Below are 17,724 nucleotides of genomic sequence, written 5' to 3' on the forward strand. Positions count from 1 at the left end.
TTTATAGTTCTAAGGCATGCAAATGCTTATATTTGGCAATTTGCTTTGTAAACTTACAAAGTTTTCTACTTATGATGAGGAATTTCATATTTGAGAGCTTTGAAGGGCAACTAAATATAATTGTTATTGTAATTACTTTTTAACCATTGTTGTTTGTGACTTTCAAACGCGTAACAACTGCATATTGCAAATTGTCATGTTGATATTAGTTTGGGATACTTAAAAAAAAATAACAGAGAATGTTGCCAAATCTAAATTTGACAGATTTGGCACTAACTACACTCAATAGAATTTTTAATTTTAATATTGAGCTTTAATAGGATTTGATTATAGTTAAGAACTAGGGTTTGGTTTGAATTTAGTTTTACCATTAAACTCTGTAACTTAAACATGACTAACAATAATTATATTAATGAACACAAGGCGTTAAAAGATTTTTTTTTTTTTTTTACAAAATGTTTCAAAATGCACCACGCATTGCGTGAGATATCAGCTAGTTAAGTTAAAAGGCAGAAAGCAAAGCTTTTTTCAAAACGCAAATGGAATGAGACTCAAGGATTTGTTTTGATATGTTATTAATAAAGCCAAGAAGGGGGATAAGGTGAAGTTAGCACCTCGGGAAATTAGAATTTGAAGACTTGGTGAATTGGCCAAGGGAGTCGTAGTTTGTGGAGTTTAGAACTTTAGGTGGATACATAGAGATCGAGCCAGTGATCAAGGTTTTTATATTTTTTTGTACAAGCAGGACTAAGAACAGAAATTCCTAACAAGGGGCAGGGACCAAACGAAGACAGACCTTCGCAGACATATTGAAAGAAACTAAGTCCATAAGAGATCACAATTAGAGCATCAAGCTCAATCATAACAAACATTAGGAGCAAACCCACATATCCAAGTCCCATTCTAATCACGGATCAAACCACCAACATCGGCAATCCAAAGGTTGCCTAAGGAGGAACCATTTGTATTCAAGGCAAGGAACCAAGGACATACCAGCAATGACAAAGGACTCACAAACTTTAGCAACACAATTGTCAACAACCTTCTCAAATGAATTCTTCACCTATTTTATTAAATTCTCAATTGTCAACAATTCATTTCATTAATTGTCCAAATCTCACATTTTCATTTATATCAATCGTGCTTTTGTTTTAATTTTAACCTCTCAAATGAATTTTTGATTGTTTTGTCCAAGTTATACTTTTTGAGTTTTAGTGGTTAAATTTAAAAAAGAAAAAGGTAAAAAGACAAACAACACGGCTAGTGTAACAGGTTTACGTTTCATTTTTCATCTCTTGAAAACAGGGAGACTTTATTTTCTTTCAAATTCACAACTACGATTTACGTTTCATTTTTCATCTCTTGAAATTATTTATCACATATCATTGTTTCTAGTTTCCTACAGCTTTGTTCAAAAGCCGACGCCATAGTATACATAGCAGGGTCAGCATGACAGCATCCCTCCGTCAACAATCATCATTACGCCACCGCTTTTCTACGTGTAGCAGATAGGAATAGCTAAGTTACCCATTGAGTTAATTTAGTAATTTTCAGGTTCATATGATCTAATGTCCTGAGTTTAAGTCTTTTAACCGACGCTTTAAATCATCCAAAAAAAAAACTTTCTTGTAATTACCCCATGTTTATTAGTATAAAAAAAAAAAAAAAAAAGGTTTAACAGCCAAGTAATCAACTGATCATTCAGGCGGTCTTACAACGCCTGATTATTACAACCACCTCAAATAGAGGAAAAACAAGATTATTTGTCCTTGAATTATTGCAAGCAGCAAAGTGAGCTAAACTCATTCATTCCAAAAATGAAAGTAAGCTTGTTTAGAGTTTAAACTTAGGCTTATTAATACAATAAGGTAAATTTATGGGTTTTTAGAAGTTACCTTGAATTTAAAGTCACCCCATAAGTAATTTTTTGTAAATATTTTTTTATGTTGTTTATTAAATCCTCCTTTTAACATATTTTACTTATTAACTTGTAGGGACAAAGGCTCAAAATCATGTAGTGGACTTTGGGCTTCACTCGGGACAATTGACAAGTCCGAGTAAAGGCAAATGGTTGTAAAAGGGACTCACAGTTAAAGTTCCATAAACAGGAAATGCATGAAAGATGATCCGAGGAGGAATACCTCCTCGGATGTGATCGATGTAGCTCAAATGCGTAACTTTAGAAATTAGAGGGCCCCTCCAAAAGGCCCTAGTGATGGGATTGGGCCATATAAACATACAGGGAAGAAGAAAACACAAAATATCTATGGAAAAACTGCTACCACCACATTAAATGTATTGCAACTACTTTTCTGACCGCATTTATGTGAAGAAGACCTCTGAACAGTGTTGCCTTGGCTACCACAACTCACAGAAGGCTGAAGGGGGGTGTCTGATGGGACGGACACTCAAGTGAGAATTCGGATGATCAATAAGTGTAGGATGAAGATGGCTGAAAGAAAGGTATATAATGTGAGAGATCCCCATGAGATAGGGATCGGAAAAATAGAGAGAGAACATTGTAGCAATCTAAATTGTCTTAGTATCCAACTGTGATCAGTATACAATAATTGTAGCCTCCTCAGATTGAAAGTCCATTAATATCAACATCTATTATTTGTGCTTGATTGTCATTTAGTCCAATACTAGCCGTTGTCCAATTCACTAGGACCTAGTTCTTTGATCCATTTTCTACAAATTTATTGTATTGGGCTCACTAGACCAAGACTCCAGACATTTTGGGTTTGGACCCCAAATTGTGACCCTACAATTGGTGCCGTCTATGGGGAGAACTTATGCCTCAGCAAGTGCAACGGTTAAACATGGTGGGATCAGGTCCACATAGAACAGAGCCTGTAGGTTCTTAACAGCAGGACAACTTTCTTAACCTTGAACGGGAAATAGATCAAGACAAATGTCGAGAGGGCAGTGTACGTACTACCCATACAAGCAAAAGCCATTCTAAGGGGAAAAGTCATGTATCCCAAAAGCGGGACGATAACAGAGCCCTACAGTAGGAGATCGACGACTTGAAAAGGAAACTGCGTCGCGTGCAACGGAAGCGTCCCCCTTCCAGCTCAGACACTAGTGATGAAGGGGATGACAATTATAGGCAAAGGTCAAGAACTCCACCAAGTGAGACCTTTTCCTACGAGGAAGAACACCATCATAAACGAAGTCACAGAAGTTCATCCCATAAAGGCCTAATGAACAACGCCATGAGCAAGGCCCTGGATCGAATCTCCAAGTCACCCTTCACATGCAAGATAGAAGGGGCTGAGCTTCCTCAGCGATTCCATCAACCTACTTTCATAATGTACAACGGCCGAATGGACCCCATAGAGCATGTAAGTCAGTTTAACCAGAGGATGACCATCCACTCCAAAGATGAGGCTTTGATGTGCAAAATGTTTCCGTCCAGCCTAGGACCGATGGCAATGAGATGGTTTGATGGCCTTAAGCCAAACTTCATAGATTCCTTCAAGCAGCTGACCCAGGCCTTTGGCTCTCACTTCATCACGAGCAGCAGGGTTCTTCGGCCCTTGGATTCCCTTCTGTCTTTGTCCATGCAAGAAGGGGAGACCCTAAAGGCCTACTCGGATAGGTATTGGGAGATGTACAATGAGATAGAGGGCAACTATGATGACATTGCCATCAGTACTTTCAAGAGCGGCCTCCTAACTAAGCATAGTTTAAGAAAATCCCTAACAGGGAAGCCTGTCACTAGCCTATGCCAATTCATGGACCGAATCGACAAATATAAAAGGGTTGAAGAGGACCAGCAGTTGGGTAAGGGTAAAGTGAAGGTTGTCCCTCAAGAGAGGAAGGACTTCAGGTCAGACCAATTTAATAACAACAACCGACCGAGGAGAGACTATGTAGAGCAATCCGGATTTGCCAACGCGCAGGCAATTCACGCTGTGTTTCGAGATCCGATACATCAGGTTATGAAGAAAATCAAGAATGAGTCATTCTTCAAATGGTCAAATAAGATGGCAGGAGACCCCATGAAGCGCAACCAAAACCTGTATTGCCAATACCACCAAGAACCAAGGCATACAACCGAGGACTGTAGAAACTTGAAGAACCACTTAGACCAAACTGGTCTGAGAGGGAAAATTAAGTCTCCTCCTACATCACTCCAGTGGTCGACAAAGACAGGCGAATATTGAGACACGGAGGGACATTTCCTTGAGATTGCCTATAGGCATGATAAATGTCATTCTTGCCGCCCCGGAAAGGACCGGTTCTTGTCCTTCCAGAGTAATGTCTGTACCTCGACTTCCCACTGAACATGACGATTGGGAGTCCAAAAAGGCCAAGAAGATAGCACCCGTGCTGGGCTTCTCGGACGAAGATAAGGTCGAAATCATCCAACCCCACAATGATACTTTAGTTGTCACGCATAGGATTGGTGGATATGATGTAAGGAGAGTGGTAGTAGATCAGGGCAATGCTGTGGAAGTAATGTACCCCAACTTATATAAGGGGATTTAAAACCCGAGGATTTAACGGCATACGATTCCCCTCTGGTAAGTTTTGAAGGAAAGACCGTTACTCCAAGGGGCTAGATTAGACTGTCCATACAAACAGGTACGGACGTGGTGGAGGTGGATTTCATCGTAGTTGACGCTTATTCACCCTACACGGCCATTGTAGCTAGGTCTTGGCTCCATGCCCTAGGGGTTGTCTCTTCTACCCTGCACCAAAAGGTGAAGTACCCGTTGGAGGGCTAGGTCAAAGAGATTATAGGGGACCAGACCATGGCCAGACAATGCATGGTGGCCGCCATCTCACACCAACACAATGCTGAGCCCTCGGCCTCTACTAAAAATGGCTTATAGCAATCAACCACCCCAGCATTACCCGATAGTGATTCAATTGAGGAGGCAAAATGCGAGGATCTAGAAAAGGTTTCTGTAGGCATTAGTTCGGAAAAGTTCTTTCAGATCGGCTCGGAACTACCTCCCCAAGAAAAAGAAAAACTAATTGATTTTCTCAGAGAAAATGTGGACGTGTTTGTGTGGGATGCCTATGAGGCCCTAAGGGTTGATCCGGACTTCATTTGCCACCACCTAAATGTTAATCCATCTGTTACCCCCAAGAAGCGACCCCCCCAACATCCATTGAAGGAGCATGCTAATGCTGTTAGGGACGAAGTGATGAAGCTTAAGAAAGCAGGGGCTATTAAAGAAGTTTTTTACCCTGAGTGATTGGCCAATGCTGTAGTGGTGAAGAAGAAGAGTGGAAAATGGTGAGTTTGTGTAGACTTCACGGATCTGAATAAAGCCTGCCTAAAAGATCCATTCCTTATGCCCCGGATAGATCGGTTGGTAGACGCGACCGTAGGGCACCCTCGAATGAGTTTCTTAGATGCCTTTCAAGGATACCATCAGATACCCCTAGCCATAGACGACCAAGAAAAGATAGCTTTTGTCACTCCCATTGGAAACTATCATTACAAGGTGATGCCTTTTGGTTTGAAAAACGCAGGGTCCACCAACTAGAGAATGATGACTAGAATGTTTGAGCTGCAGATGGGTAAGAACATTGAAGTCTACATAGATGACATGGTGGTAAAGAGCAAAATAGTGTCCGAACACATAAGAGACCTCGACGACATCTTTGAAATTCTGAGGAGACACAAGTTGTGTCTCAACGCATCCAAATGTTCATTTGGGGTAGGATCAAGAAAATTCTTGGGTTATATGGTGACCCACAGGGGCATCGAGGTCAGTCTCGATCAAATCAGGGTTGTCCACATCATGCAGCCACCTCGGAATCCCAAGGAGGTCCAAAAGCTTACCGGCATGATTGCTAATTTAAACTGTTTTATTTCTTGGTCGACGGATAGGTGTAGACCTTTCTTCCTCTTGTTGAATAAATGGAAGGGATTCGAATGGACCGAAGAATGTGCTTTGGCCTTCCAACAACTTAAAGAGTATCTGTCTCGGCCACTAATCATGTCTAGTCCTGAGGCTAATGAAGTCTTGTTCGCCTACATTGCTGTGGCCCCTCATGTAGTAAGCCTAGTGCTGATACGAACGGACAACGGCGTATAACTACCAGTCTATTACGTGAGCAAATCATTGCATGAGGCTGAGATTCGCTACCTTCCACTAGAAAAGGCCATCCTAGCAGTGGTTCAAGCTACACGAAAGCTTCCCCATTACTTCCAGGCACACACAGTTATTGTTCTAACCGAACACTCGCTCAGATCCATACTCCGGAGTGCTGATTATAGAGGGAGAATTGCTAAGTGAGGCACGATTCTAGGGGCTTTTAACATTAAGTACATGCCTCATACCTCCGTAAAGGGCCAAGTCCTTGTGGATCTGGTGGTTAAATTTGCTGGACCCTCGCTAGAAGAAGAAGTATTGGCATAAAGCATGGATGAAAAATCAGTTGGCACAATCTCTCTACAAGGGCCCACTTGCTGGAAGGTATATGTTGATGGCGTGGGAAACCAAAGGGGCTCTGGTGTGGGGCTAGTCCTGGTTTCCCCTAAATGGATTACCATCGAAAAATCACTAAGATTGAGCTTCTCGGCCACGAATAATGAGGCCGAATATGAAGCCCTGTTGGAAGGAATGTCCATGGTTCAGAAACTGGACGGAAAAGCTGTAAACATGTTCTCGGACCCAAGACTTGTTGTGGGCCAAGTAAATGGGGAGTTAGAAGCAAGAGATAAAAGAATGCAAGAATACTTCGACCAAGCTAAATGCCTACGATCACGTTTCGACTCTTTTAGCTTACTGCACATCCCTAGAAATGGAAACACACATGCCAACTCTTTGGCCACACTTGCCACCTCATCTGCTTAATGTTTACCTTGGGTCATCCTTGTGGAAGATTTATACAAACCCTTGGTGACGAAAAGAGAAATGATCCATGTCCACCATGTCAGAGCGGGACCTAGCTGGATGGACCCTTTGGTACTATTTCTGAAAGAAGACATCTTACCCGAAGAGAAGAACGAAGCTGACAAGATACGAAGAAAAGCTTCTCGGTTTTGGCTATTCGAGGACTAAAAGCTGTATAAACGCTCATTTTCTGGACTGTACTTGCTCTGTGTACACCCTGAGGCCTTAGAACTAATCCTGGAGGAATTGCATGAAGGAATTTGTGGAAGCCATACAGGAGGTAGGTCTCTATCCCATAGAGCCATCACCCAAGGCTACTGGTGGCTAAACATTCAGAAAGAAGCACACGAATATGTGAAGTAGTGCGACCAGTGTCAGAGGTTTGTGCCAAACATACATCAACTAGGAGGGATCCTCAATCCACTGTCCAGCCCTTGGCCATTCACTTAGTGGGGCTTGGATATCATCGGGCCATTTCCCAAGACAACAAGGAACAAAAGATATCTGCTCGTCAGCATTGATTACTTCACTAAATGGGTTGAAACTGAACCTTTAGCGAATATCAGAGATGTGGACGCCAAAAAGTTCGTCTGGAAAAACATTGTTACCTGGTTTGAAGTCTCTCATACCCTGATCTCAGACAATGGTCTTTAGTTCAATAGTAAGGCTTTCAGAAGATACTGTTACGAATTGGGAATTACGAATAGATATTCTACCCCAGCCTACCCCTAAGGGAATGGGCAAGCCGAGGCTGTTAACAAGGTCATAGTGAACGGGTTGAAGAAGAGGTTAGACGATGCGAAGGGAAGGTGGGTAGAAGAACTGCCGCATGTCCTGTGGGCGTACTAGACCACACCTCGCAGATCAACAGGAGAAATGCCATTTTCAATGACTTACAGGGCCGAGGCTGTTATTCCTTTAGAAATGAGCTTTCCAACGCTAAAAACCAGCTCATTCTATACGAGTAGTAACAATGAGCTGCTAGAAAAAAGTTTAGACCTTATCGAAGAAAGAAGGGAAAGGGCGATGGTCCAACTCGCCTACTACCAACACAAGCTTAAGCAAGGTTATGATGCCAAAGTAAAGCTAAGGCCACTAGTGCCTGGGGACTTAGTGTTAAGGAAAGTTCTGGGCACTGAGAAAAATCCAGCATGGGGAAAGCTTGGGCCAAATTGGGAATGACTGTATCGTAAGTAAATAATAACATCTTATAATCTTACAACTATATCCTCTTGCTCATTAAAATTTCGTAGTCATGCACAAAACTCCTACTCATTAGACTTTATTGGATTTCAAAAAGTTATAAAATTGCACATCATCAAACAACATAAGCATGAGATGATACTATTTCAATGAAGTGAACAAATCAGAAACAAAATCAATGCATATAACTATAAATAGTTGCATGCAAAAAAAAAAAAAAAATATATATATATATATATATATACCATAAAGGGGGAAGGGGACGCACAATTGATGAGAAGAGACGGAAGCACAGTAATATTGTAATGAAAATAATGTACGTAACTTGAAAATAAATAACTTGAAAGTAAGAACAATTATAAGGCGGTAGAACTAGCCAAGTATATATGAAAATAACTCAAAGTAAATGAAAACAATAGTTCAAAGTAAATGAAAGCAATTTAGAACCGTCTGGTATGGCGGTAATCTATCCAAGGTGGCAGTAGCAACAAGTAGATTAATGAACATAAAACTGAAAATACTTGTTATTGAAAGTAGAATAAACACTTACAGTAGTAGTGAATACAAGATCTCAACAGTTACAGGTTAACAGTTACAAAGCTTGAACTAGTCCTAGTTACAAGGTTTGTTGATTACAAGGCTTGTAGTGAATAAGGGTGAACAAGGTAGTAGTAGTAGTAGAAACAAGGAATTCCCTTTCTAAGAAGGCTTCCTAAGAGAAGGAGTTCTAAGGAGAGAATTCTGAACTAAAACTTGACTTGTTAAACTCAAGGGACAACCCCCCTTAAATAGGCAAATTCGGAGTAAACAGTACTTGTGAACAGTAAAAGTTAACAGTGAAAAGTAAAAGTTGGTGTGACTAAAAGTCACGTGAAATATGGGGAATCATTTTTTCAGAACATTATCATTAGAAGTGGAAAATAATAGTGGAATTTCATCAGTAAGTAAACAGTGTAGCATTTGGCCTTTGTGCAAGCCAGACAAATAAGCTCAATCTTCTTGAAGATCTGGGATGTTATCCTCATCATGACCGAACAGCTCCTGATCATATGGGAAATAGGGGTTGTGGGAAACAGATTCTTCTGAAGAGGCTTTGGATTCTTCTTGATTGGCAATAGCTTCTTCCGCCCATTTGAGTAAAGCTAGAAGAGCATCAGGATTTTTTCTCAAATTGTCAATAGGGGAGCTCTTATTCTTTGCTAGAGACTTAACATTCTTGCTGGAAGAAGAAGAGGGAGCATCAGCAGTGGCAGGGGTTTGAACAAGGGAATGATCGTTTGCAATGGGCAAAGTAGTAGCAGATGAAAAATCTCTGGAAATAGTGGCAATAATACGTTGAGTGTGAGGGAATTTGCCCCACCATTTTACATACCAATGCCTAGAGAGAACATCACCGTCTATCTCATATTGCCATTTTAATATCCAAGGTATTTTATATTTTTTAACAAAATGAAGCAAAGCAGGAAATTTGGCTCCATAAGCATCACACCTATAACATTTTTTGAAACATTCGAAAGTATCAAGCAATGGCGCAGGAAATATTTCAGCAATAGGACCAAATTGGGTCCACCAATGGTTGAACCAAAGAGGCAAATAACCAGTGAAATTTTTGTCAAAGTTAACAAACCAGGAATGAGACATGTTTTCATTCTGGTGCAGCATGAATCTTGACCAAGCAGTGATATAATCACAATATGAATAGGGAATGGGGGAACTTGGCATTGTTTTGGTAGAAGTAAGAGAAGAGCCCCATTTTTCTTCAGAAATAAAATTGACCAAGTAAACACTGTGGTAAATAATTTTGGAAGTATCATCTTTATCAGAAATGGTGTTAATAATAATAGATTTTTCATGACACAGCAGATTAGAATAATAATTTGAATTCTTTTCTCTGTGCTCCGGGATCCAATGAAACATCGGAGGGAAATAACTTTTAGCAAGTCTGAGAGGATTAGAAATAGAGACTCTATTGGGTTCAATATAAAACAAGTGTTGGAAATATTGTTTTTTGATTTATTGAGGGGAATTTTTGGGAAAAACAGTTTTAATAGGCTAGTTAACAGGGGTTATGGCATAAGGGTCATAGGATGAGGCAAGAACAGTGGAGTAATTGGGCCTAGGGATGGTTCCTAGGATGGTGAAACGATTAGTAATGTCAAGGGGAGAAGCAGGTTCTTTTTTAACAATTTGTTTGGGGGTTTCAGCAGGATGATTATCTTTCGGTCTTCTACTTACCATTGTGACACTGAAGAAATTCACGGGTAAGGAAATCAGGGATAGAATTTTGAGATCCTTTAATATATTCAATATCAAAATCAAAAATGCTTAAAATAGCTTGCCATCTAGCAAAAATATGTTTTGAAGCAATATTTTCAACATCTTTTTCAATAACATATTTAGCACTTTTGCAATCAATACGTAACAAAAACTTTTGGTTTAACAAATCACTTTGAAATTTTGAAATACATAGTACTATAGATAAAATTTCCTTTTTAATAGTACTATAATTTAACTGTGCATTATTCCAAATACCAGAATAGAAATGAACAATTTGTTCAGGTGACTCAGGAGAAACTCTTTGTTTTAGAATACCACCATACCCAACGTCAGAGGCATCGGTTTCAACAATTTTGAAAGCACCAACAGTAAGAATACCAAGACAAGGCAATGTCTTAACATGAGATTTGATTTGTTTAACAAGAGAAGTATGAACATCAGACCAAGGAGGAGGATTACTTTTTAACCGATCAAACAAAGGTTTGCATTGTTTCCTCATATCCTTGTAAAAATCCACAACATAGTTTAATGACCCAAGAAATCTTTGGAGCTGTGTTTTGTCAATGATAACATCAAGAAATTTATCAGCAAATTGGATGGCTCTATCTATAGGACGAATCTGTCCTTCAGAGATATCATAGCCAAGAAAACGAACTTTGGTTTGAAACAATTTAACCTTCTTGGCTGAGACAACAAGACCATTTCTTTTAATAGTATCTAGAAATGAATTCAAATGTTTCCAGTGTTCGTCAATAGAGCTAGAATAAACAAGAACATCATCAATATAAACAATGGTGAAATGACTGAAGGAATTAAAAATATCATTCATGATATTTTGAAACTCACTTGGGGCATTTTTAAGGCCAAATGGCATAACTCATAATGTCCAAAAGGAGTAGTAAAAGCAGTTTTGTACCTATCATTCTCACTAATCTGGATTTGCCAGAACCTAGATTTCATGTCAAACTTGGAGAACGCAACAACTTCACTTAGCCTATGGACTAGGCCATTCTTATTGGGAACAGGATACCGAATCCATTCTAAAACCTTATTCAAGGCTTTGTAGTTAATAACTAATCTTGGGATTCCTCTTTCAATCTCAGCATTTTTCTGGACATAAAAAGCTGAACAAGACCAGGGGGACTTGCTATTCCTTATCAATTTTTTCTGCAACAAATCATGAATTTCTTTTTTGCAAAATTCAACAGTTTCAACATTCATTTGGATAGGACGAGCTTTAGTGGGAATATTTTTCTCATCAAAATCTTTAACATATGGCAAGTCAACAATATGTTTCTTCTTGTGCCAGAAAGCATTAGGAACATCAGAGCAAACATCATCAATCAACATTTTCTGAAAATTATCAATTTTAGATTGCAACAATTTATCATAAATTTGTTCAGCAATTTTCTTGTATCTAACCTCTTGATGAAGGAATTTAAGATGTTTAATTTTAGCATGAATCATGTTTGAAGCAGTATTAGTATCAATATCAAACTTTGAAGCAAATTTGAACTTTACTTTTTGTCCAAAAGGATCAGTAGTAATTCCATTATGTTCAACAAGAAAAGGATATAAAGCATTTATAAAAAGCAAACCATATTGTTCACAAAAATTTCTCATTTCATATTTAGCTTTTCTTTTATTCTTTAATTGGTGTTTTAGCAATTTATATATATATATATATATATATATATATTCAAAAGCATAATTGAAAGCTTTTAATCATATAAGCAAAATCATAAATTCTCTTTTAAATAGCCTACATTCCAATCAATAGATTTTGAGTGTGACTACCTCCAAGAAAATAGAGTGATATACAGGGAGCAATCTTTAGAAGGTAAACTATTATTATTATTATTATTATTGATAGGTAGGTAAACTAATAGCTCATTCCCACAATAGAAAGAGATTAAACGAATTGTGCATAGCATAACTATTAATATGTGTCTTTCATGCTCAAAATAGAACCTAATATGTGCAATGGAGAATTCATTATTTGACATGGCACTATCATCTAACTATCAAGTCTCAACCTGATGCTATTGAATTGAATATCAATAACCATTCACACATAGAAATGTTAAACATCAAATGCTTTCAAGTCCCAATTTCTTAACATCTTTCACTTTTAAAGTGTACATGTTAAGCTGACCAATCAATACTTAGAACCTTATAATATATATTAAAAGTACAAATAAAGTAAATTAATAATAGGATAGGATTGAACCTCAGTAAGTCCTGACAAAAAAAAAAAAAAAAAAAAAAAAAAAAAAAAAAAAAAAACCTCAATAAGTCACTACATGGACGACTCTCAAAAAAAAAAAAAAAAAAAAAAGTCACTACATGGACATATCATTGTAGAAAATATGAAATGAGACAAATAATCAGCTTGTGAGGATGGTCCTCTAATAAATTGCAAAATAAGAACTTTCTACACTGATGACCATATATAATCAAGTGAAGATTATGAAATATAATGCCTAAAAAATGAGTGAAAATATTACAGTATATAAATGCAGAATTGATATAGGAAGGCAATATTTCTAACATGTGTCCCAATTTTCTTGAAGTTCCAAACAATGTTGATAATATGTAAGGCACACAACATGATATACAACAACTAAATTTCTTTCATCAAGGCATTCATTTTAATAAATTCCAATCACGTCAAAGAAAAATTTGGCATTTGTGAGATATAGAAGACGATGACCATAAGTCAGGTTAAATAGCAAAGAAAGAAGTTTAGCCTAACGATGAACATTATGCTCTCTACAAAACTTGGAAAATAGAAAGAGCAAAAACTTACCTAACATGTTTAGTGGGTGCCTACTTTGGAGGTTCAGTTTTTGGAAATATGTGTAGGTGAAAAAGTATATAGAAATACGTGTAATATTGTTTAAAAACTGAAAACGGTTGTTTAAGTGCATGTACCAAACAGGCCCTCAATTTCTCTCATAGCAAATGGAAAGAGTGAAAACCCACTACCACTGGTAAACAAAGAAGGCCGGCAAAGGTGGAAATTTTGGAGATAGAGATTGGATGGAGAGAGAAGAGAGCAATTGAAGCGTTAATTTTCTAGCTATGGTAGGGTTTTTAAGTTAGGGGTTTTTATGCATATGAGTGTTGTAGTTGGGTTTTTTCAAGAGTGTTGTGGGTTTTAGGTTTTTTTTTTTTTTGGTTAGAAATAGTTTTTTTTTTTCTTTCTTTTAATAATGCTGACGTTGAAAATTGTAAAAGTTTCAGAGGCTTCGGTTTTATATATATATATATATATATATATATTTATATATATACTAGTCGCTAACCCGTGCGATGCACAGAAATAGCTACGGGATGAGTTTCAGAGGTAAAATAGTAACGTTGTTTTATTTATTAGTTTTTGTGGGAATAAATAAGAGATATAATATTGAGTCTCTAGTTTAGTTTGTGTTGTATATATAGATATATACAAGATAAATTGTAAAATATATACTAAAAGGTGTCTATTGAAAGGTTATAACTATTCAAATTGGATTACCAAAAGGTGCCTATTAAACGAAAATGTGTTTATTGACCGAAAAGGTACCCTATTGAATGAAAATGTTCCTATTAACCGAAAAGAAGCATGTTGAAAGGTCATAATCATTTGGGTATAAATAGTGGTAATTTCTTCTCAACTTCTTCTCTTTCATTTTTCTTAGAAACACAAGAAACTTGTAGGTATTTTCCAAAATTGCTATTTGTAAGTTGGGTTTTTTTTTTTGTTAGAAAAAGTGAAAAGGTCTAGGAATCAAACCACACCAACAGACCAGAGTAACAACAATAACACTAAACAATTTTTTCATTTGGTAACTTCTTTTCAACTTTCTCTCTTTCATCTTTTTTAACTTCTTCATTTGGCAATTGCCCCCTGACCCGCCTAAATAGTGACAAATAATTTTGTAAGTATGAATAAAGACCAACGGATAGCATCCAAGATATTAAATTGTATTAAACGTAATCAGTACCTACTGAAAAAGAATTATAAAAATTGCTTCTTTGTATTCCATAATCGATAGAAAAGCTTTTTTTTTTTTTTTTTTTTTTTTTATCAAAAAAAAAAAAAAAAATCAAGCCACATGCCCATATACCGTTCACTTAACCCTTGGAACCTGCCACTATAACTGCAATTTCCTATTCAAGCGTGATATTGATATATCATTCACTTCTTTCTTTTTACTTCAGTTTTCTTTTACAATTTTTACGTATTTTTCTTCTCAAGGACAATTTTTTATTTTAATATATGCATCTTATGTATAACAATGAATAGAGACTGAAACTTAATGGAAAAATTAAAAAAAAAAGAAAAAGAAAAAAAAGAAGCACAATACTGAAACTTAATGGGAAAAAGAAAAATCACAACTGTTCTGAATTTTAAAGCCTATATGTGGCATTAATTTATGTAGCCAATAAACAATATATGTACAAATCCTTATGTGAATGTATAAGAGAAATAAAGTAAAACTTACAGACCAAATGAATACAGAATGGTTGAAATAAAACTGACCAAGATAAAATAATGAACAACATGTAGAAGAAGCACTACAATCTCCATGCACAACGAATATAACTGTGTCTCTCTTTGTCTGAAGACTCTTATGAATGAATTAAAAAAACTAACTTTTTAAAATGAAATGAGGGATGCCTATTTATAGGCTCACTGGCACCAGTTCAGAATAGGTATAACTATGAATAGGCATATTGAAAAGGCACAATTGGTCAGTGTTTTAAATCGTAAATGTGGCTGCAATTTATGTAGCCACATGGCGCAATGAGGAGCGGTCAACAAAAAGTCAAACGTTTCGACTATTAGTTATTATTATATAGATATAGATATATAGATGATATATAATATTTAATTTTTTGTGAAAATGTATTTGATTGGACCAGAATTTTTTAATTGCCCAAACCTGAAAATGTTTTATGTTGAAACAAACTGGCTAAGTTGGATATCAGGTAATCTCGATTTTGAACACAATTTGGATGTTGTAATATCTAATAGCTATTGGCGCTTTTTATCCATTGAAAACTAGCAATTTCCGCTAGTTTTGTTGCAGTCCCCGGAAAATGACCCCTATTCCACGGACCATAGTTTGCCTAGAATTTTTATCTAAAACCAAGACTTAGATTTATTTATAACATTTCTACAAGGAATTCAAGTTAGGCAAGTAATGAAAACCAGGCATTGCATTCCCATATAATTATATTTAAAATTGACTGGAATCAATTATCATCAGTGGCGGATGATCAAAGGGACTAGAGGGGGCCTAGCACCCCCCCCCCCCCCCCCAAAAAAAAAATTTGAAAAATATCTATTTTAATATATGATGATATATGATGTAATTATATTTACAAGTAGCTAATTGGGAAAATACAACTTGGCCCCCTTTATTTATTATTAAATTTCTAAATACTTTTTAGTGTAAGCATAGTCAACAAATAATTAAGTAATAATCCTCTCATAATATATGTCAAGAGTGACGATATATATATGTGTGTGTATTAGGTTGTAAATAGCATTGGTGTTTTTTTTTTTGGTGTGTAAAATGTAATAATATCTTTCCAAGTGTAATGTTTTTTTTTTTTTTTTTCCCTTATTCCATGTAATTTTCAATTGTTTTAACCACATATTTATAATTTATAATTGATTTAATTACAATACTTGGCTGTCAGCAAATTGTTAAAATAAAAATGTGTTTTATTTAATATTAAAATAACTTATAAATTATAGAGTAAACAATATACAATGACATAGTATTCCCATATAATTATATTTAAAATTGACTGGAATCAATTATCATCAGTGGCGAATGATCAAAGGGACTAGAGGGGGCCTAGGCCCCCCCCAAATATTTTGAAAAATATCTATTTTAATATATGATGTAATTATATTTACAAGTAGCTAATTGGGAAAATACAACTTGGCCCCCTTTATTTATTATTAAATTTCTAAATACTTTTTAGTGTAAGCATAGTCAACAAATAATTAATTAATAATCCTCTCATAATATATGTCAAGAGTGACAATATATATATGTGTGTGTGTGTATTAGGTTGTAAATAGCATTGGTGTTTTTTTTTGGTGTGTAAAATGTAATAATATCTTTCCAAGTGTAATGTTTTTTTTTTCTTATTCCATGTAATTTTCAATCGTTTTAACCACATATCTATAATTTATAATTGATTTAATTACAATACTTGGCTGCTAGCAAATTGTTAAAATAAAACTTTGTTTTATTTAATATTCAAATAACTTATAAATTATAGAGTAAACAATATACAATGATATAGTATTCTTTTACATCTAAATAAATAAATAAATAGAAAGATAAAATATAAAATGAATTCTTCAAAGCATTTTAAATATAATGACAATGATACAAATTTTTTTCTTTTTCTTAAGTTTTTTGTTGTTTAGATATATGGTTTATGTTAATTGTGGCCTCCCCAAATAAAACTTCTTGGCTCCGCCACAAATTATCATCATCATTATTTGAACGTGTACTTTCAGATTTTTCAACTTTTGTCTTTACTTTCTTGTTTTGTTTGGGGTACAAGACATGCTATTATATGTCAATGGACCTATTTCACATGGCGAAGAGCCACCAAGCCCAACTGTGGATTGCCCCCAAATGCCGGGAAATAGTTTACCATTTATATCAGAAAAACTAGCACATTATTTTTAAAAAAAAAAAAATACTTATACCAAATAGCCTATTGTGTGTTTTCAGTATTGAAGAAATGTTATAGAAATATGATATCAAATTTTAAAGTGCTATCATTACGAGCGAATGCCATAATTTGAAACTCTCTAAAAAAATTAATATCAAACATATATATATATATATATATATATATATATATTTGCATTATGAATACCCTTTTTTTTTGAGAAGGAAGACTTTTATTGAAAATAACTAAAGAGTGGCCAAATCAGCCTGAACAAAAGGTAAAATGTGAGATGGAACATCTTCTATCCACACAGTACAACTTTGTGATGTCACAGCTAGCCAGCTAAACTATGAGCAACTTTATTATCATCTCTCTTTACATGAGAGTATGACAATTTTGAATATAAATCGGAAAATAACGACAAGTCTTATATCAAATGGGCGTAAGGAGCCAACCCATATTCCTTACATCTTAGGGCCTTTACAACCACTTTCGAGTCACCCTCAACAATGGCTCTATGAAGTCCTAACTCACTGCCAAATTCCACAGCCCTACATGCTGCCATTGCCTCAACTTCCATGGGCTGGTAAGCCTGGTCTAGCTGTTGTACAAGTGAAGTAATAACCTCCCCACGACAGTCCCATACAACAACACCAATCCCAAATTTGTTGTCTGCATTTAAAAGTGC

At 36.1% G+C, this 17,724-nt stretch overlaps 1 protein-coding gene across 1 annotated transcript; it reads left to right on the plus strand.

Annotated features, from left to right (window-relative positions):
• Positions 1–3,218: 3,218 nt before the first annotated feature.
• On the plus strand, positions 3,219–4,172 carry LOC115990806. The gene has a single exon (XM_031114590.1). The coding sequence runs from the start codon at positions 3,219–3,221 to the stop codon at positions 4,170–4,172; it is 954 nt and encodes a 317-aa protein (XP_030970450.1).
• The last annotated feature ends 13,552 nt before the right edge of the window (positions 4,173–17,724 follow it).

The sequence above is a fragment of the Quercus lobata genome, chromosome 5, assembly GCF_001633185.2.
Source record: "Quercus lobata isolate SW786 chromosome 5, ValleyOak3.0 Primary Assembly, whole genome shotgun sequence".
NCBI lineage: Eukaryota > Viridiplantae > Streptophyta > Magnoliopsida > Fagales > Fagaceae > Quercus > Quercus lobata.